This window comes from Notolepis coatsorum, assembly GCF_963971535.1.
Source record: "Notolepis coatsorum genome assembly, chromosome: 8".
Taxonomy (NCBI): domain Eukaryota; kingdom Metazoa; phylum Chordata; class Actinopteri; order Aulopiformes; family Paralepididae; genus Notolepis; species Notolepis coatsorum.
The window spans coordinates 12,214,635-12,236,351 of record NC_140172.1 but is presented as its reverse complement, the minus strand read 5'-3'; the positions used below and the strand labels follow the sequence as shown (position 1 = coordinate 12,236,351).

The 21,717-nt window shown below is 44.9% G+C and overlaps 1 protein-coding gene across 1 annotated transcript in view; it reads right to left on the bottom strand.

The window, feature by feature from the left end:
• LOC311232917 (protocadherin alpha-C2-like) overlaps positions 1-21,052 on the bottom strand; it is a gene marked incomplete at both ends in the record, with an annotated part of 86,097 nt that extends 65,045 nt beyond the window's left edge. The window contains one exon of the mRNA XM_084319750.1: positions 18,509-21,052. Within this exon, the coding sequence (XP_084175876.1) occupies positions 18,509-21,052 (2,544 nt within the window). The remainder of the gene's footprint in view (positions 1-18,508) is intronic.
• Between the last annotated feature and the right edge of the window lie 665 nt (positions 21,053-21,717).

Sequence of the window (21,717 nt, the reverse complement as noted above, 5' to 3'; positions counted from 1 at the left end):
TCCAAAGACACACACACACAGATATGACAGATCTGTGACAGATTCTCTGGCCAGGCCGACTCTTTACAGTTAAAGGGAAGTGTGTTTTAAAAGGGACGAGGGAGACAAATCCATTGAGAACACTATTGCCCAACGCTTCCCCCAAGAAACAAACCTGGCAGCTAGAAGATTAACTATTTACATGTTTCTGTTGTGCCACCCAACTTCAGAGATAATGGATGGACCCCATTTATAATATAGGGCTTTTATCTAAAGCGCTATAGGCCTACAAACAACGTATGCCTCACATTCACTCACACACCGACGGCGGAGGCAACCATGCAAGGCGCCAACCTGCTCATCAACCAAACCGAGAACCTTGATTACCAGATGACCGCTATACCTCCTGAGTCACTGTCGCCCCACATAACCACCTAACAGCCTACCTAAGTAACAACCTAACCAAATAACTACCTAACAACCTAACCACATAAGTAACAACCTAACCACATAACTACCTAAGTAACAACCTAACCACATAACCACCTAACAACCTAACCACATAAGTAACAACCTAACCACATAACCACCTAACAACCTAACCACATAAGTAACAACCTAACCACATAACTACCTAACAACTAGGGATGTCCGATATTATCGGCCGATATTGGCATTAAAATGTGATCTCGGAAATTATCGGTATTCAAAAAAATATATATATATTATTATTATTTTTTTTTTTACATTAATTTCACCTTTATTTACCCAGGCAAGCAAGTAAGAACAATTTCTGATTTTATTTATTGTCAAAAGTATGCATAATGTTGTGTTAATTCCACAACAAGAGATATGTAATGTTACCTGAAATTATTCAGTTGTTTGGGGGGGGAAACCCTGCATATATCGGTATCGGTTGATATCGGTATCGGAAATTAAGAGTTGGACAATAGCGGTATATCGGTATCGGTAAAAAAGCCAATATCGAGCATCCCTACTAACAACCTAACCACATAACTACCTAACTAACAACCTAACCACATAACTACCTAACTAACAACCTAACCACATAACCACATAACTACCTAACTAACAACCTAACCACATAACCACATAACTACCTAAGTAACAACCTAATCACATAACTACCTAACTAACAACCTAACCACATAACCACATAACTACCTAACTAACAACCTAACCACATAACCACATAACTACCTAACTAACAACCTAACCACATAACTACCTAACTAACAACCTAACCACATAACCACATAACTACCTAAGTAACAACCTAATCACATAACTACCTAACTAACAACCTAACCACATAACCACATAACTACCTAACTAACAACCTAACCACATAACCACATAACTACCTAAGTAACAACCTAACCACATAACTACCTAACTAACAACCTAACCACATAACTACCTAAGTAACAACCTAACCACATAACTACCTAACTACCTAAGTAACAACCTAACCACATAACTACCTAACTACCTAACAACCTAACCACATAACTACCTAACTACCTAACAACCTAACCACCACACCACATAACAGCCTAACCACATAATCACCACACCAGCAGGTCTGAATAGGAACATCTCCTCATATATGTTGTATTAAGTCTGAAGACACAGTGCTTGAGTTGTGAACTCATGAATCTGCACAGCGTCCCGGGAGTTATTCCATTATTCACCGTCTGCAGAGCAGCTCCAGGGTGTGTGACTCGATGACATCATCACCAGAGTGCCTCTGGTGCTCAGCTTAGTGAGAGAGACTTGTTCATAATATCCACACATTGTAACTGAGCCGTTACCATATTATAGAACGGCGGAGGTCAATTCTGTTTCAGGGTGTGTTTTTCTCACGAGGTGAAGTTGTGTGCCGACAGTTGCGGCCTCTGACAGCGTATGAAACAGCTAGGTATAGAGATAGTGAAGGTAGAGAAGTTACAGAAATGTAATTGTTTTATATGTAAGGAAATGGCATGGAGTCCACAGTCTTAGCAGTATAGCATGTTGTACAGGAAGGTGCCGGACGTTCATAACAGAGCTGTGATTGTCCGGCGATTGTCCTTATTTGTTCACTGCCCAAGTTAAGTTCCTCGACAGAAGATCAAGTCATATGAATTGAATTGCAAGCGGGGTTATTCAACTACCTTTACCTCTTAAACCCTTTCACTACCACAGAGCTTTTGGATTATAAATTAATCTGTTCTGGTATTGATGGTCTATTTTATAAGGCTATCAAAAGCCTGTATACGGCCCCATCTGCCTGTCTGCAGCTGAATGCTGTTAGGACCGGCTGGTTCCCCACCCCATTCGGTGTAAAACAGGGAGATGTGCTTTCTCCCACTTTATTCGCCCTTTATGTTAATGACCTGGCGCAAGAAATCAAGCAAGCCAATCTTGGTATTCCAATAGATAATAGAATCCTAAGTATTTGATTGTACGCTGATGATATTGTTCTGTTTGCAGAAAATGAAGCAAATTTACAAAACATGTTGAATATTATGAGCTCTTGGTGCATGAAATGGAGACTTGCGATTAACAGTGAAAAAACACAGATTATGCACTTCAGGAAAAAACACGAACAGCAGAGTAGCCATAAGTTTCAATTTGGACCAACGCCCCTGATTTACACACACTCTTATAAATATCTTGGTTTCACCAAGTACATGAGCTTCATAGAAGGAAGGAAAATAATGTCTGAGTCAGCAGGAAGGGCGCTAGGGGGCGTGTTGAGTAAAATGAAAGTGTGCACTGACCTTGGGTTTTCAACATTTACACAATTATTTGATTCAATGGTGGGTTCTGTTTTATTTTATGCTGCTGGAGTATGGGGTTTTGATGATGCTCCTGAATGTAATGCTATCCAGAACCGGGCCATAAGATACTTTTTAGGAGTCCATAAATACACACCAAAAGGGGCTATAGAAGGGGACATGGGGTGGGACTCTTGCTTGGTCAAGCAAAAAGGTGAAATGGTGAGGTTATGGAACCGCCTGGTCCAGCTGCCAAATGGCAGGGTGACAAAAAAGATTTTTAATTGGGACAGAGCACACGGTCATCCCTGGTCAAGAGAGATGTCCATGATTTTTTCTTCTACTGACTTAAGTATGATTTTTATGAACAATCTGCAGTGTAAGGTTCACATAATTAAAACAAAATTATCAACAATCCATCAGGATAAGTGGAAGGTGGAGATTTGGAAAAAACCTAAACTTAGAAAATATGTTGTAATAAAAAATTAGTATTTTACTGAACCTTATGTAATGTTAAACTTAAAGAGAAGACGGAGGTCTCTGTGTGCCCAGTTGAGGTCTGGCACCCTGCCATTGGCTGTGGAAGTGGGTAGATTCCAAGGTAAACCTGAGGAGGAGCGGTTGTGTGTTCTATGTGATCTGGGAGTGGTGGAGGATGAATATCATTTTGTTTTTTATTGCCCTTTGTACACCACTTTGAGGAGGGCTTTATTTGAGAAAATTCAAATTGTAAATCCGGATTTGTTTTGGCAGTCTGAGAGTTGTATGTTGAGTTGTTTTTTTGTGGAGGACATCTTCAGTTTTGCAGGATTTTTGGAGAAAGCATGGCACTTGAGACAAAACACACTATATCCTATATAACTGTATTTGAATTCCTCTTGTTTCTTTGTTTATATACATTGCATACAGCTTGTGTTATATTACATTTTATTGTATTTTCTTGTTCTTGTGGCCATCTTGGTCTATATGTCATTTGTCAAGTAATTGGTCAAGTATATTATTATATACTTATTGTTATGTGTCTTGTAAGCCCATATGTATGTAAGACACGGAAATAAAAAACATCAAATCAAATCAAAACCACACTACAGAAGGTTAACCCTTTCACTACCACACTACAGACGTTTAACCGTCTGTAGTGTGGTAGTGAAAAGGGTTAACCTTCTGTAGTGTGGTTGTGAAAGGGTTAAGATGTAAAGGTAGTTAAATTTGTGTGGCAGTGAAAGGGTCAACCTGCTGTATCGTCGCAGTGGAAAAAGTTAACCCTTTGGCAGTGTGGTAGTGAAAGGGTTTTAACAGGGGAGTGTTCAAAATGCAGGGGAAGTCATATTGGAGATGGCACTAAAAAGAGTCTAAAGATAGAATAGTTGGGAGGTATTAGTGCCTTCAGCGACTGGCTGAAAATGGAACCCAAAATAAGCACTTCTTCAGCGAGGACGTTTGGCTCTCTCGGGCATGGGGGATGTTGTAGGGTAAGTGCAACAGGGTTGAGAGAGTGCCCACAGGCCCATATAAGGCAACACCAACAGAGAAGAAACGGAAAAGGGCAGTGGAGCTGAAGCAGAGTCTGGAGCTGAGCAACGAGGGCTGCTTGGGGCGGCCATTCAGGTAAAACGGGCACAGTGGATGAACTGTCACCCCAGGTTCCACAGAGAGGGGGCAACAGAGAACACACTGTCACCCCAGGTTCCACAGAGAGGGGGCAACAGAGAACACACTGTCACCCCAGGTTCCACAGAGAGGGGGCAGCGACATAGAACACACTGTCACCCCAGGTTCCACAGAGAGGGGGCAGCGACATAGAACACACTGTCACCCCAGGTTCCACAGAGAGGGGGCAGCGACATAGAACACACTGTCACCCCAGGTTCCACAGAGAGGGGGCAACAGAGAACAAACACACTGTCACCCCAGGTTCCACAGAGAGGGGGCAACAGAGAACAAACACACTGTCACCCCAGGTTCCACAGAGAGGGGGCAACAGAGAACAAACACACTGTCACCCCAGGTTCCACAGAGAGGGGGCAACAGAGAACACACTGTCACCCCAGGTTCCACAGAGAGGGGGCAACAGAGAACACACTGTCACCCCAGGTTCCACAGAGAGGGGGCAACAGAGAACACACTGTCACCCCAGGTTCCACAGAGAGGGGGCAACAGAGAACACACTGTCACCCCAGGTTCCACAGAGAGGGGGCAACAGAGAACACACTGTCACCCCAGGTTCCACAGAGAGGGGGCAACAGATAACACACTGTCACCCCAGGTTCCACAGAGAGGGGGCAACAGAGAACACACTGTCACCCCAGGTTCCACAGAGAGGGGGCAGCGACATAGAACACCCCGAACACCACGTCACCCACAACATTTTGAAAGTTTGCAAATACTTTGTAAAATGTAGTGAAATGATGTCGGAAAAATAATCGGAATCAGAGAAGGACGGACACTGGAGTGCTGGTACTGTCTGCCAATCAGTATTATAACTTTCTTCATGATGATCTAAGGGAGAGTTGTGGTCGGACATGACACTGCTCAGGCAAGTGGCTCAGATGAAGAAAGTACATAATGTTCTTCAGATCAATAGCTTCTGGTTGGAGACACAGGCTCCCAGAGTAAATCAAATTTGCAGGGCTGGGAAACGGGGCTGGAGGTTAATTTAAATCCCATCACCACTCGTATCTTGGTCAAACGCTTTCCCTCTGTGTAGCCGACATTATTAATGCATCAAGGACCAGAAATGTCACCCATCCAGCCAGGCTACCAACCATTAGACCATCTGCTCCTATAACCTGGCATTTCCACAAAACAACCCTATTCAATACTGGAAACAACCCAGAGTGTGTTAAAAGCAGAATATGTCTACTACAATGATATTTATTTTTGTTTAAATTAAATACCAGTAGGTGTTCATATACGAATATAAAATGTAAAATACATAATAAATCATATTAAAGGAACACGCCAACTTTTTGGGAAATGTTCTTATTTGCCATCTACCCTGGAGTTAGACCAGCAGATGCATACCCTTTTGTTCTCTGTGCGTGCATTAGGCTTAGGGAACAGCTGCACGGTTAGCCTAGCTTAGCGTCATTCACTGGAAGTAGGTGTGCCAGTGTAGCCTAGTTCCCAACAGTCACAAAATACACTCCAAATACAACTCCAAAACTTTCCTGTAAACATGTTGTGACCTGTGTATTTACCACGTGGAGAAATAAAAATAATCTATTATACATTTTTGTTTTCTAAGCAGATAATATACTCTGAACAATTTTTTGCCGAACCACTGCTGCCTGGGCGCAGTGATTTCATGCATCCCCTCAAAAGCCCAGTTGTAAGTTTGTAACTATAGAAACTGTGGCAAAACAATGAAGACACTTTCATGCTCTTTTCTTTGGTCATAGCCCTGTTCATAACCTGAACTCCTGAGTAAATAACATAGGTTACCCAATTTACGAGTAGCCTAATGTTAGTCTAGTTTTTGGTTACATTATGTGCGAACGTAGCAATCAAAGGGGATGCAGGGACTGCTGAGGATTATACTAGGATAGCAAAGTTACATCCTATTCATCAATTTCACAATAATCGCTAACGTTAGACAGATGGAATACAGCCTTCCATCTAAAAATGTAACTGAAAACTTACCACAGGCATTGTTGCGAGTGTTTCACTTTCTCCTCTCTGTGCGATGCCGATGGATGGGATGGCCGTATCCTTCAGAAAACGTCTCATGGTTCGGTTACTAAGTAGCATGTTTTCATAATAGTCATCTTGTGCAAAATGCTCTGAGCAAACACGATGGTTCTTGATTATTTCTATTGGCGTGTTGGAATCTATGTTCAGAGCGAGTAGCCACAGCTTCAACCAGTCCGGATCTTTAGTTGGAATTCTATGAAACGGAAAAATGTAACCCTGGCCTCGATGATTTCTTAGCACAACTCTTTACAACACAGAGGCATGATTGTAAAGTTGTGATTTATCTAGATACTACTACTATTATCTGATGATATCCACTTCACTCAATGAAAGTGCGTCTTGTCGCTAGTAGCCACTAACTTAGTCACATTGGTTTTATTGACGGAAGTTACAACAGGGCTTTTGAGGTGATGAAATCACTGCGCCCAGGCAGCAGTGGTTCTGCAAAAAAAATGTATATGCTTAGAAAACGAAAATGTCAAAACAAATTCTCCATGTGGTAAATACACAGGTCACAACATGTTTACAGGAAAGTTTTGGAGTTGTATTTGGAGTGTATTTCCTGACTGTTGGGAACTAGGCTAACTGGGCAGCCCTACTTCCAGTGAATGACGCTAAGGCAGGGCCGCCTCAGGGGGTGTGCGAGCAGTGCGGTCGCACAGGGCCTCGCGGGAAGGGGGGCCTCGCAAAATAAAAAAAAATTAAAAAATAATATTTTTTATTTATTATTATATATATATATATTTTTTTTTTTTTTTTTTTTTTTTGCGGGGTCCCCCTTCGCGCGAGGCCCTTTTTCATCACAGACCTAAAATCTAGTTTTGCTTATATGCTTATATATTTCACATTAGACACGTTTGTAGAATGTGTCTGACTTGTTCCTGGGTCTGCAGACATACTCACTATTGGAGCTCAGCCTCTGGGGCTCTGCATACAACTATTGGTTTCAACGAAGGGAGTGGTTAAACTTACATCATGTGTAGTACGCCGGCGTGAGTCAGCTGCGTTTGACTATTTCGCGCGTGCAGCTTTTGACTATTATGCTTAGTTATGCCAGCCAAGACGAAGAAAGAGGTCGGTCATTATCAGTCGGTCGGTCATTATCAGTCGGTCGGTCACCAAGGAACGTTGACGAAAAGCCTCTCGCTGGCGGGACAAATGGCCGGAGCCTTGTCATGGTATAGCCATGATGATGTCGGCTAGTAGCTAGCTTAGCTAAAGGCTAACTAGCGTTAGCTAACCTAGAGACAGCGCATACAGCCAAGATGAAGAGGATGGTCGTTTGGCAGATGAACTTCGTCAACTCCACGCGATTGTCTCCATCCTCTTGGCCGTTTGGTGAGTTTTTAACCTATTCTATTAACTATTCTATTCCCGCCGTGGACATCACTCTCTCTCTCTCTCTCTCTCTCTCTCTCTGGAGCTAAACTGGCCGACTAGCTGTTGTAGTACTACTAGTAGCTAACGGTGTGTGGCCTGGTGTCAGCACCTGTATGTAGCCGCATAGCTTGCTTCTGCGTTAGCTAATGGTTAGCGATAGCCTGGTTGAGCTAACTGTTAGCCAGTTAGCTGTTTAGCTACGACGTTAGCTGCCGGCTGCGCTCGGCTGGGAACGTTCGTTTGATGCTATCAGTTAGCCTTGAGTTAGCTGTTAGCTTGTGCTACGACCATTGACATTAGCCGTGAGAATAGCAGGGGGTTATTTTTGTCCCGCCAGCGAGAGGCCTTTCGTCAACGTGGAGACCTGTGTTGCGGCCTTTCGCCCTGCGTTCCTTGGTGCAGGTAAGATTAATGAAAATCATGACATTACCCCACTCTTCCTTCCTTCCCCTCCCGAATGTTTTGTTAATAACGATGTTTTTTTCCAGGCAAAACATATGTTACTTCACAACATTTGGAGATACGACATGTGCTGTGTGTGAATTCATTGTCTTGGTCGTTTGTGTAGCTTGGGTAGCGTTGGGCCGTTGGCCAAAGCTGTGTGTGGCCTGGTGTCAGTAGCCTACCTGGCTAGCCTTTAGCTGTCGGCCATTGGCTCCTTGCTGCTTTGTTTTCTCTGGTATAGACCCTCTTCTCTTTGGATTTAAGTGTTGATCTTTGTCCTTTTGGATCTATGTATATTCATGTTGCCTTTGTGAAGTTATCTTTTCCTTCTGTTTTGTTCTTTCATTAAAAGTTGAATATCCTTTAGGGGGTCATCTTTGCTTATCTCTCTCATACATGCTCTCTCTCTAACACACATGCTCTCTCTCTCTCTCTCTCTCTCTCTCTCTCTCTCTCTCTCTCTCTCTCTCTCTTTCTAACACACACAGTCTGCCTATGGCGGCCTTTCTCGATGGCTAGGCTGTGCTCGCTGAGTCTGTACCTAGTCAAGGATCTTCAGTCACAGTGCTCAGGTATTCTGCCACTGTGTACTCTCTGTTTAGGGCCAAATAGCATTTCAATTTCTTTCCAATGTGTCTCTCTCTCTGTACACTGTATATTGACTGTAGAACGGGAGCTCTCTCTCGCTCTCTCTCTTGCTATATGTTGACTGTATCATGCCCAGCCTCGGGCAGCGCTATTATTTACGAATATGTTGACTGTAAAAAAAAAATAAAAAAAAAAATATATATATATATATATTATTTATTTATTTATTTATTTATTTTTTACCTTTTGGGGGGGGGGGGGGGGGGCTCACGTTTAAATCTCGCACAGGGCCTCGCATTTCTCCCAGGCGGCCCTGCGCTAAGGGTATGTATATGCGTGTCTAACTCCGGGGTAGATGGCAAATAAGCAACATTTCCAAAGAAGTTGGCGTGTTCCTTTAACTTTAAAGTAAATTTGGTTGTGGTCATGAAGGACACAGGCTGTTTTGTTTTCTATTGCTATGGTAACAGGTGCTGCATAAAGGGATATCTACCCAAATGAGGGATAATTTGGGTAATATCAGTGGAATACTGCTGTTAGTGCCTCAATAAATTATTATTATTATCATGCAAATAATATGCAGGAATATCCACTTCTCATTTTATAAACAGCACCGCCTTGCCCCTTGAACACGCCTACAGTGCTTAAAGGGACACAGGACTTCAGCATTCCAATTTTTCCCTCTTCCATGGGACAGTTGCTTTTTCCCACTCAAATAATGATGACTTATCTTGCACATAACCTATCCCACAACTGTAAACCGTTTTTGTACACATTAATTTACTTTGACAGCTATTGAGAGTTAATGCATTTGAATATGTCCTCCAGTGATGTCATCGGAGGACACTGAATCCTGAGGTAGTACTGCTCGGCAGTCGACTCCACCTCTCTCCCTGCAGGCTGCTCCTGTAAAGCAGAGATGCTCGTCTTCCTATTGGGACCTTTTCAGTCGCCCTCTATGAGGATAGCTTGCATTTTAAGGACTAACCCCGGGATGCAAAAGCCATAATACACACACCACTGCCTTTAAATCAAAGTAAAAACATATAATTACCAAAGAGAACTACGATACCCAGAACCCCCTGGTGCATCAGCCACTCTCGTGTGCCGTAGCTTCTATATAATTGTAGTATGGCAGGTCTGTGCCGAGTTGTGAAGTTACACATGAACTAGGGCTGGGCGATAAAACGATAACGATAATTATCGCGATATATTTTAATAATCGTTATCGATATCGATCGATAATAAAAAAAAATATCAATAAATATTATTTTTTTATTCTTTTTGACCTGCTGCAACAGGGCAGTTTAAAAAGTGGACACACTTGTCTTTCTTGCCTGCAACTTAAAGTAATGGCTTTGCTTGTCCAAATGACAATACTGACCAAATTGAGATTTATTTTTCTCTTGTCCATTTATTTTGTTTGCGTTTTGGGGCAAATAATTTTTACGATGAAAATTAGCATAAAGATTATAAAACATTGTCGACACTTTTTTTTACAGTCTTCGTCCCTATGTTTGATAACGTAATGTTAATGTCTCCATATATAGGGCTCTACGCTAACCTTTTTCCCAAGGAGCACATGTGCTCCTAAATAAAATTTAAATAAATAAAATCTAAATAAAAATGTAGGAGCACACAATGAAATTTAGGAGCACAGTGAAAATTGTTCAAGTAACACAGAGTTTATTAACAAACTATTTATTACATGCATATTATACTGTGTGTGTGCATACTAAGGGCTAAACATCTGTGCAAATAGCACATACCACCAAAATCACAAATTGGCCCATGCCTACTAGACGCAAAGGATATCGGTTGTCAAGCTGCTTTTGTATGTTGTAGTCTTGTCACGATACCAACATTTTGACTTTGCTACAGATAAGAAAGGCAATGGAATATATTATTAGATGACAGAACATGGCAAATTCTTTATACAATTATTGAATTCATTATAATTGAAACGCTATTGAATAATAGTTAATTAATAGTTAATACAATTATTCTGTTACAGCTACAACTGAGCTATAATTTATATGTATAGCTACTGTCCATCAATGTCTTCCTTTTGAATGAAATAGGTTCAGGAGAGAGAGATGTAGAGAGGGAGAGAGAGAGAGAGCGAGACACACACACAGATAGACACAGATATTCTCAGCCCCCCCTTTCCTCTGAGCGTTCCCAGTGATGGCTTACAATGTGCGTGTGTGTGTATTGCGTGTGCAAACGGGAACGGGACACACATCTGTGCAATAGCACACTCCACCAAAGTCACTGGCTGGCCCACAGTGTGCGTGTATGTGTGTGTGCTAACTTCACTAACGTTATCCGCCTCAGTAACATTAGCTGCCTCGCCGGATTCCTTTCTCCTCATCAGTGGCGACCGCCACTGGGGGGCGCTAGGGCGCCGCCCCCCCCTTCAGGCCCTGCCTGGTTATATGAGAGTAGAACAAGAAAAGGTATCTTTTTGTTTTTTGTTTTATAGCCCTATAAATAATATAAACATGTTTAAAATGAATAATATTGACTCATTTTAAGTATGTTTGTATTTCCAATGCACAATATAACGTTATTATCGCAATTAAAAAACACTCGTTTTCCAGAGCAGGAAGTGACATCACGTTTTTTTTTTTTTGTAATTTTTTCGTATTTCTCGGCCCGGGCTATACGCGATAGCGCTCTGAGTGCGCGTCACAGTTTGATCGCTGTATCCGTCACAGCCAATCAGTGCATAACGCGTTGTGCGTTGAAATATGACTATTATGTTGGAATCCGGGCGCGATTTGAAGCGGTCTAGCCAGTAGCGTCAAGAATATCTGTAGCCGCATTTCGCGGAGACGCTCTCTGATTGGCCGACGCCAGTATTTTTTTCCGTAGCAGAATTTCACAGAGACGATCTCTGATTGGCCGAATCCAATTTCTAATGTTCCAATTCTAGGTTATTCCGGCTAGGTTGGTTCCTAGGTTGGTCGGTGGAGATAGTTGTGTTGTTGTGAGAATGATGCAGGCAGCTGTTTGTCTTAGACGAGCGTGCCGTGACTGCAAGTTCTTTAGACTGTTAAGCTTAGGCACTCTTTCAAAGTTGGTTAAGGTTAGAGTTTGTCTTAGAGCATGGCGATAGAACGCCAGGTAGTTTGCAGTCTGTTCGAGCGGAAATGGACAAAGGAATGTACTTGTGTTGTGCTAACGAGCTAACACTTGGCTAACAAGCTATATGGCGGATGTAGTCTGGAGACAGACTACAGTGGACAGTGGTCTGGAATACATCATCAGTGGATTATACACGTTTATCAAGCTCTCCTGCCCTGGACGTTTCAACTAAACAGTGAGTCTCTCTCTCTCTCTCTCTCTCTCTCTCTCTCTCTCTCTCTCTCTCTCTCTCTCTCTCTCTCTCTCTCTCTCTCTCTACTCTCTCTCTCTCTCTCTCTCTCTCTCTCTCTCTCTCTCTCTCTCTCTCTCTGGTTAACGTTAACGTTTGTAAATAGTTTTTTTTAGGAGCAGTACTGTTAGGCTACTGCTGGCCATTCATGAAACGAGACATTGCTGATTGTTTATTTATTTTATAACACAAGACTATGACTACCAACTGCCTAGCCAGCCGTGTATCAATCTTGGATGCAATAATAACGTTACGTCGTTACCACACTGACTATGTCGATGGCTCATTGATTTAACTACTGCAGCTCTCTCGGATTGAAAATACGTGGATTATGGCTTGTTCAATATCGTCTATGTTTGAATGAATGAATGAATGAGAACTTTATTAACAGATTGCAGAATGGGTACAATACAGTACGGCTCAATACACACAATTGTTAAGGGGATGCAGACCAGAGAAAGACGTTTGTCTTGTTTACATCAGGGTCCCAGATTTTCGATACATATCGATAGTTTAATAGCTAGCCTTGGCTCGTTTAACAATATGCTAAATATGTGTACAGCCCTGTACTCATACTGAAGTTATTCTTGGTATATAATAGGTCTGATTGTGTAACGAATCGATTCCACGTTGCGCTGTGTGTGAGAGAGAGAAGGAGAGAGGGAGAGATCTGCCTGTGTTTGGAGACGGGCGAGTTTTGTTTCTAACTTTTCTATTTATATATTGTGTTTCAAGTTGTGAATTAGAGTCTAGACTATACTTTATTTGACTGGTTGTGTGTTGTTGTAGTAACAGCTGAGCGACTCGTTCATAAGAGCCGATTCATTGCCGTGAGCGTGAGTCGAATCGCTCACGTCTTGCCATGAGTCTGTTGCGTGGTACTGTACTGTACATGTTTGCAAAATATTTGGTATAGCGCCCCTAGTGGCGAAGTACCCACCGGCCGCCACTGCTCCTCATCTCTCTTTTGCTCAAAATACAAATGAATGGGCTTCATGGCTGGCTGAATTTTTTGCGTTGTCTGATTCTGAATGTATAACTTGCCTATGGTACCGTGGCTTTCTTTTCCAGCGCGTACTGTGTTTGCGTTTTCATTTCCTTTCACTCGCATGAAACCAGCCGCGTCACCGCAGTAAACTCTACTGTGATTGGATGTTGCTGCGCCTTGTGTAATGTGGGACTTGTAGTTTCTGAACTTAACAGCGGAGCGTTTGTAATCTTCACTCGCACACTGCGAGTAAATGATTTTTCCGGTTTGCACACACATATTATTAGGGGCAAATACGAGGGAAATGCTCGCACTGTAGACTAAGCATATATATAATTATATATAGTAAACTGTCTGGGGCTTTTCTTGCCCCCCCTTAACAGATTTTTGGCATTTGGTAAATTTTCTAGGGCATTTTGCCCCAAGCCCCCCTTAATTTCGAAACCCTGCAGTAGGCTATGTGTGCTAGCAGAGCTAGTCTCCAGTCGCAAGTCACGGTGCACATGTGCGGTGGTTTGTCCACCAAAAAAGCGCCAAAAGATAGAAAAGAAACTAGCAGAGCCAGAACTGTTCAACTCCCCTGGAGCCACAGCCAGCAGAGAAGCCGGTTTACTTTAGCTTTCAAACCAGCTGCAGCCTGAGACCTGGAGTGTGAGGGGATGTAACACTAAAGATGGCGGCAACGACAAAGAATTGCTGCAAAATAAACATACATCTGTTGTTTAAAAACTTTTAAAATGATTTTTTTTAATACTTATAACAATATCGATATTTAATACTTATAACAATATCGATAATTATCGAGTGATATGATAACATTATCATATCGTTATCGTGATATCATTTTTGGCCATATCGCCAAAGAGTTGGACCAGCAACCCCTCACCAAACTGGGCGGGGCCCCGGAGCTCTATTACAGCTCAACTAAATATTGTAGATGAAATATGTGACACCTGTGCCTCAAATAGATCCGCTATCAGTTCTATCTTTAATCTTTCAAAATGTTCAGTTGCTATCGCTATCAGCTCTATCTTTAATCTTTCAAAATGCTCAGTTGCTATTGCATGCACTCATCTGTGTTTCACTACACACATGAGTGCATGCTTACCAACTGTTAGTCTGCAACACTACTATCACCGACATCTAAGAAGGGAGATCCCCCCTTGAACGGCCCTTCTAAGGTTTCTCTCCTCCACACTGCCTGTGGTGCATTTTTTTCCGATTGTTAGGTTTTAGTGAGTTTTTCCTTACCTTCGCGTGGGGTATGTCTGGGAGTGCTTGCATTCATTCATTTATTTTGCATTTATTTTAAATTTTTTGGACCTTATGGTGTTCTTGTTTTGTTCTTGATTTATTATGTTTCTTCTTGACTTGTTTAAAGAAGACGTGTCCGGCCCATGGGGACATTAACGTGTGTTGTCGGGCCTTACAAATAAATTTGATTTGATTTGATTTAAGAATTGCAATCCCTATGAATATTTATTTATCCACATAAGTTCATTGAGTTGTAATTAATAGGATTCAGTGTCCTCCACTGAAATCACTGGAGGACATAATATTATTCAAACTCATTAACTCTCAATTAACTAGCAAACTAAATGTATGTGTGCAAAAAAAGAGCTTTCTGATGTGTGTGAGTGTGAGATTATGTGCCAAATAAACCATCAATGATCTTTGGTGAAGTGCCCCTTTAATGGGTAACTGTTAGCTTCACTCTATTTATGGTCCTGCGTAACTCAATGGGTATGAATGAATGAATGATGAAGGATCATTGCAATTATATAGCGCTTTTCTAGAAACTCAAAGTGCTTTACAATTAGGGTGGAAATTGCCTCCTTCACCACCACTGTTGGGATACACAGGCTCAATGACTACCATACACTGGCACCAGACACACATCACACTACTCAACCATACACTGGCACCAGACACACATCACACTACTCAACCATACACTGGCACCAGACACACATCACACTACTCAACCATACACTGGCACCAGACACACATCACACTACACAACCATACACTGGCACCAGACACACATCACACTACTCAACCATACACTGGCACCAGGCACACATCACACTACTCAACCATACACTGGCACCAGGCACACCTCACACTACACAACCATACACTGGCACCAGACACACATCACACTACTCAACCATACACTGGCACCAGACACACATCACACTACTCAACCATACACTGGCACCAGGCACACATCACACTACACAACCATACACTGGCACCAGGCACACATCACACTACACAACCATACACTGGCACCAGGCACACATCACACTACACAACCATACACTGGCACCAGGCACACATCACACTACACAACCATACACTGGCACCAGGCACACATCACACTACACAACCATACACTGGCACCAGGCACACATCACACTACACAACCATACACTGGCACCAGGCACACATCACACTACACAACCATACACTGGCACCAGGCACACATCACACTACACAATGACTACCATACACTGGCACCAGGCATACATCACACTACACAATGACTACCATACACTGGCACCAGACACACATCACACTACACAATGGCTACCATACACTGGCACCAGGCACACATCACACTACACAACCATACACTGGCACCAGGCACACATCACACTACACAACCATACACTGGCACCAGGCACACATCACACTACACACTGACTACCATACACTGGCACCAGACACACATCACACTACACAATGGCTACCATACACTGGCACCAGGCACACATCACACTACACAATGGCTACCATACACTGGCACCAGGCACACATCACACTACACAACCATACACTGGCACCAGACACACATCACACTACACAATGACTACCATACACTGGCACCAGACACACATCACACTACACAATGACTACCATACACTGGCACCAGGCATACATCACACTACACAATGACTACCATACACTGGCACCAGACACACATCACACTACACAATGATTACCATACACTGGCACCAGGCACACATCACACTACACAATGACTACCATACACTGGCACCAGGCATACATCACACTACACACTGACTACCATACACTGGCACCAGGCACACATCACACCACACAATGACTACCATACACTGGCACCACACATCACACTACACACTGACTACCATACACTGGCACCAGACACACATCACACTACACAATGACTACCATACACTGGCACCAGACACACATCACACTACACAACCATACACTGGCACCAGGCACACATCACACTACACAACCATACACTGGCACCAGGCACACATCACACTACACAATGACTACCATACACTGGCACCAGGCATACATCACACTACACAATGACTACCATACACTGGCACCAGACACACATCACACTACACAACCATACACTGGCACCAGGCACACATCACACTACACAACCATACACTGGCACCAGGCACACATCACACTACACAATGACTACCATACACTGGCACCAGGCACACATCACACTACACACTGACTACCATACACTGGCACCAGGCACACATCACACTACACAATGAACGGCTCAGGAGAGAAGGATTGATATCAGCCAATTAAGGGGGGAGGGATGATTAGGTGGCCTTAATGTCAGAGACTTGACTGGGAATTTGGTCAGGAACGTCGGGGAACCCCCTAGTCTTTGCTATAGGCGTCCTGGGTTCTTGACCAAATTCGATCCTTTCCATGTCCAGAGGACAGAGTGCTCCCTGCTGGACATAGACAACCCCAACAACGGCCTTGACCGGGGCTTGAACCAGTTATCTTCCGATCATGGGTCTGGATCTCCACCCGTGTCCACGCAACCGGGGGGGTCAAGCATGGCACTGGCACTGGCAGGGTTTGGTTCCCACTGGCGCTACACACGCTAAAATGATATGCACATTATTGTATTGTAAAACAATCTGACATAGGATGTAGTGTCGTATGACATACAATTATGACTATGCAACAGCTAACCTTGCACACACTGGGTTCATCTCCAAACTGAAGTGAATCTCAAAGTGTTGATATTTCTTTTGTTTTCTGACAGAACTACATAATTGTAAATTATAAACTGTATTATTTTATCGTATATATATCGTCGACCCCCACCCCCTCAAATAACAATAAAAGATACTAGATACTGGCCCTCAGGCAACCAACGGTGACCTGAGGTCAAACCCACTTCCAGTTTGCGAATCATGGCAGCAGCGCAACCAGTTCATGGTGTACAGAGTAGCCTATTATGATGACGGCATCAAACCCAAGCAGTTCATGGTGTACAGAGTAGCCTATTATGATGACGGCATCAAACCCAAGCAGTTCATGGTGTACAGAGTAGCCTATTATGATGACGGCATCAAACCCAAGCAGAAATCCCTGAGTCATCGGAAATCGAGCAGGACTGGAGAGAAACCTTGGGTTTGACACTAATGTGGTATGAGTGGTACGCTGAGTGGAGGAACATGGTACAGCTGGGAACCAGGCCTGCCAGCACTCACTTAAGACAGGGTCATCAAAGGAACGCCTGACACACGTAAATAACATGTTTTTTTTGACGATCACAAAGAACAAACATGACAGAGGTTCAATTACAACAACGGTCCAGGTTATGGGCAAAATGTGAAGTGATTATGGTATGTACAATATGTTTACAAATTCATTGCAACTTAATTCCAATATAATACCGATACGATCAAATAATGCAAAGATAATTACTATGGGAATTAAAGTCTTAAAGACAGGGTTGCAAATTAACCATGGCTAGAGATCCTACATGTAATGCACCTGTATCTTGTTATTGTAACTTTTTACAATGTTTATTTAGCATTGTCCCTGACAAGTAAACGAATAAATGAATATAACTGTACTATAGTGTACATTGTATGTTTTTCTTTTTGTAAACTGATATGGTTTGTACTATGAATCTCCTTGTCTTACCTCCAATGGTCCCGAGACCAAAACACCTCGCCTGGGAGACACCATCACTATGAATTGAAAATGGAGGACCCTGATGTAAACAAGACGAAAGTCTTTCTCTGGTCTGCATCCCCTTAACAATTGTGTGTATTGAGCCGTACTGTATTGTACCCATTCTGCAATCTGTTAATAAAGTTTTCATTCATTCATTCATTCATTCAACTTGAACCTCTGACCTAAAACCTTAACATCGTTATGTATTCATGACCATACAGTAATGTTGGGAGCGAAGATAACGGTAGAAGATTAACAACATACCTCTGGACAGAGTTGCATGGAGGCGTCGGGCATACTCAGCCTGCGTACAAATCCACTCCCGCTGGTGAAGTAGCGCTCGGCGCCGCCGCTGCCCCACGTGCCGCTGATGGGCCGGCCGGTGTTGTAGAACATGAACGTATCGCTGCCCGAGGTGGCCGTCAGACAGGTCTTGTAGCAGTACGTCTTCGTCAGGGAGCCGTTCCCACGCACCTCGATGTAGTGAGGCTCTACCTTGAGATCCCTCCGCAGCACCACGTTGTTATTGGGTTGCGGGCCACCTAGTCCACCGCCGCCTCCTCCGCTCGCGATAGCGCACCCGCCGCCATCGGGTGGCGGCTTCTGGGACGTGCAGCAGGAGCAGCAGGAGCCGGGCTGACTGCAGTAGGCATGGCAGCGCACAATGGCCAACACCACCACGGTCACCAGGAAGACAAAGGTGGTGGCGCTTAAAGCCACGATCAGGTAGAGGGTCACGTTGGAGAAGAGCAACGTGCTGTGAGGTCGGATGATCCTTTTGGGGTCGGGGGTCAGCTTGGGGGGCACCTCCATGACCGCCACGTTGATGGTGGCGGTGGAGGAGAGCGCGGGCTGGCCGTGATCCTTCACCAGTACGGTCAGGCTGAAGGAGGTGGAGTTGTCCTCCAGGACCCGCCGCGTGGTGCGGACCTCCCCGGTGTGCTCGTGCACCTTGAACAGGTCCAGGTCGGTGGCCTGCTCCAGCACGTAGACCAGCCAGGCGTTCGGACCCGCGTCCGCGTCGTAAGCCACCACCTTGGTCACCAAGACACCGGGCTCCGCGTTCTTCAGGACCGTCTCGATGGAGCGCGTGCCGTTACCGGGAGGGTTGACGATCTCCGGCACGTGGTCGTTCTGGTCCATGATGTAGATGTAGACCGTGGCCACGCGGCTGAGCGGCGGGATGCCCCCGTCCTGCGCTTTGACCTGGAAGTGAAACTCCCTGAGCGACTCGTAGTCGAACGCCCGCAGGGCGTACGCCTCCCCCGTGTCCGCTTTCACCGACACGTAGGAGGTGACGGGGATGCCGTGGTTGTTGTCGTTCAACACCGTGTAGGTGATGCGCGCGTTCTCTTTGACGTCGGCGTCACGCGCCTTCACCGTGCACAGGGAGGCGCCAGGGGCGTTGTTCTCCGTCACGTACACGGTGTACGAGGTCTGCTCGAAGCGCGGCGGGTTGTCGTTGACGTCGGCCACGTCCACCTGGATGGTCTTCTGGGAGGAGAGCGGCGGGTTTCCCCCATCGGTGGCGCTGAGCGTGACGTTGTAGGCACCGGTGGTCTCGCGGTCCAAGAAGGCCGAGGTCACCAGCGTGTAGTAGTTCCTGAACGACTTGATCTTGAAGGGGAGGCCGGAGGGGATGTCCAGGGTCACCTGCTTGTTGAGGCCCGAGTCCCGGTCGGTCACACTGATGAGAGCCACCACTGTGTCCGCCCGGGCGTCCTCTCTCACTGGGCTCGACAGGGAGGACAGCACTATCTCCGGGACGTTGTCGTTCACGTCCACCACCTCCACCACCACTTTACAGTGTGCCGCCACGGCCCCCGGGCCCTTGTCCATGGCTTGGATGTACATTTCATAGGAATTGGTTTCTTCATAGTCTACGTTGCTTCTCACCCGGATCTCTCCCGTGTCGGTGTCCATGCTGAACATCTGTCTCACTCTCTCTGGAGTGTAGCTGCTGAAAGAATAATACACATCTCCGTTTGTGCCCTCGTCTAGGTCTGATGCGTTTAGCTTAATCACCAGGGTATCTTTCGGTGAATTTTCAAACAGTTTCACTTTATACACCGAGCTGTCAAACATGGGGACGTTGTCGTTTGAGTCCAGGACACGGACGTTGATTTTAGCCGTGCCCGTTTTCGCTGGTGTACCGCCATCCACGGCGGATAGAATCAATTGGTGGTAGGGCGTCTGCTCTCGATCAAGGGGCTTTTTGAGCACCAGCTCGATGTGCTTTGTGTTTTGGGGGGGTTTGGTGGAGTCTAGAGCGAAGTGGTCATTTGTGCTGAGTCGATACTGACGAACCGAATTGGACCCCAAGTCCGGATCCTGGGCGATTTCAATGGGGTACCGTGAACCCGGTAACGACGCCTCTGTGATGTCCAACTGATACTCGTCTCTAGGGAACTGCGGTGCATTGTCGTTGGCGTCCACGACCTCCACCTCGACGTGGTGCACCTCGGATGGGTTTTCAACCAGCACCTCCAGGTTGATGAGACAGGTGGCGCTTAAATCGCACAGGGTCTCCCTGTCGATCCTTTCGTTGACGAACAATCGCCCATTTTTGGGATTGACAATCACATATCGTTTACCGCTATTAGAGGTTACCTTCATTTTCCGGGAGGCGAGCTTTCTGATATCCAGCCCCAGATCCTGGACGAGGTCTCCGACCACTGCTCCGTTTTCCAACTCCTCCGGGATGGAGTACCGCAATTGTCCAAACGAAAGGTCACAACATAAGAAAAATACAACAACATAAAGAGGCACGTTGTATCCCGTCCAGTTACATATCCCCGCTACAGCCATTTCAAGCTCATACTATAGGATCAGCAGACGCGGATAAAAAAACACGGCTTTCCGCCTTTTTACCTTGCAGTATCTCTCATGCCACCGCCGCATTAAATGTGCTAATTGGTTTGCCGTTAAGTGAAACCAGAAGAGGAGGGCACGTCCATCCTGTTCTCTGTCGGAGGTAGATCTGCTCCCGCCGCGCGCCCATATTATTCCTTTGTCCACCACGCGCGCGCTGCTGTTCACACTGCCCGCGCGCCGACGGGTGTTTCCCGCTGCAACTGGAGCCGCGCGCGCTTAATGGCAATTCATATTAATAGGCTACTTGGTCGACAGAATAAAAGACGACAAATTCAATAATTTTTCATCCGTTTTTTCCTTTATGGGGTGAATGATGCGCGAGCCGTTCCTTCCTCCCCCAGTTGTTATTGAAGCATGAATCTTCTGTCCCCCCAGCACCACACTACTGCACTGCCCCTCCCCTCTCTCTCTCTCTCTCTCTCTCTCTCTCCTCTCTCTCTCCCTCTCTCTCTCTCTCTCTCTCTCTCGCTCTCTCTCTCTCTCTCTCTCCCTCTCTCTCTCTCTCTCTATCTCTCGCTCTCTATCTCTCTCTCTCTCTCCCCTCTCTCTCTCTCCCCCCTCTCCCATTCCTCTTCAATTCCATCCCTTCATTGCACCGA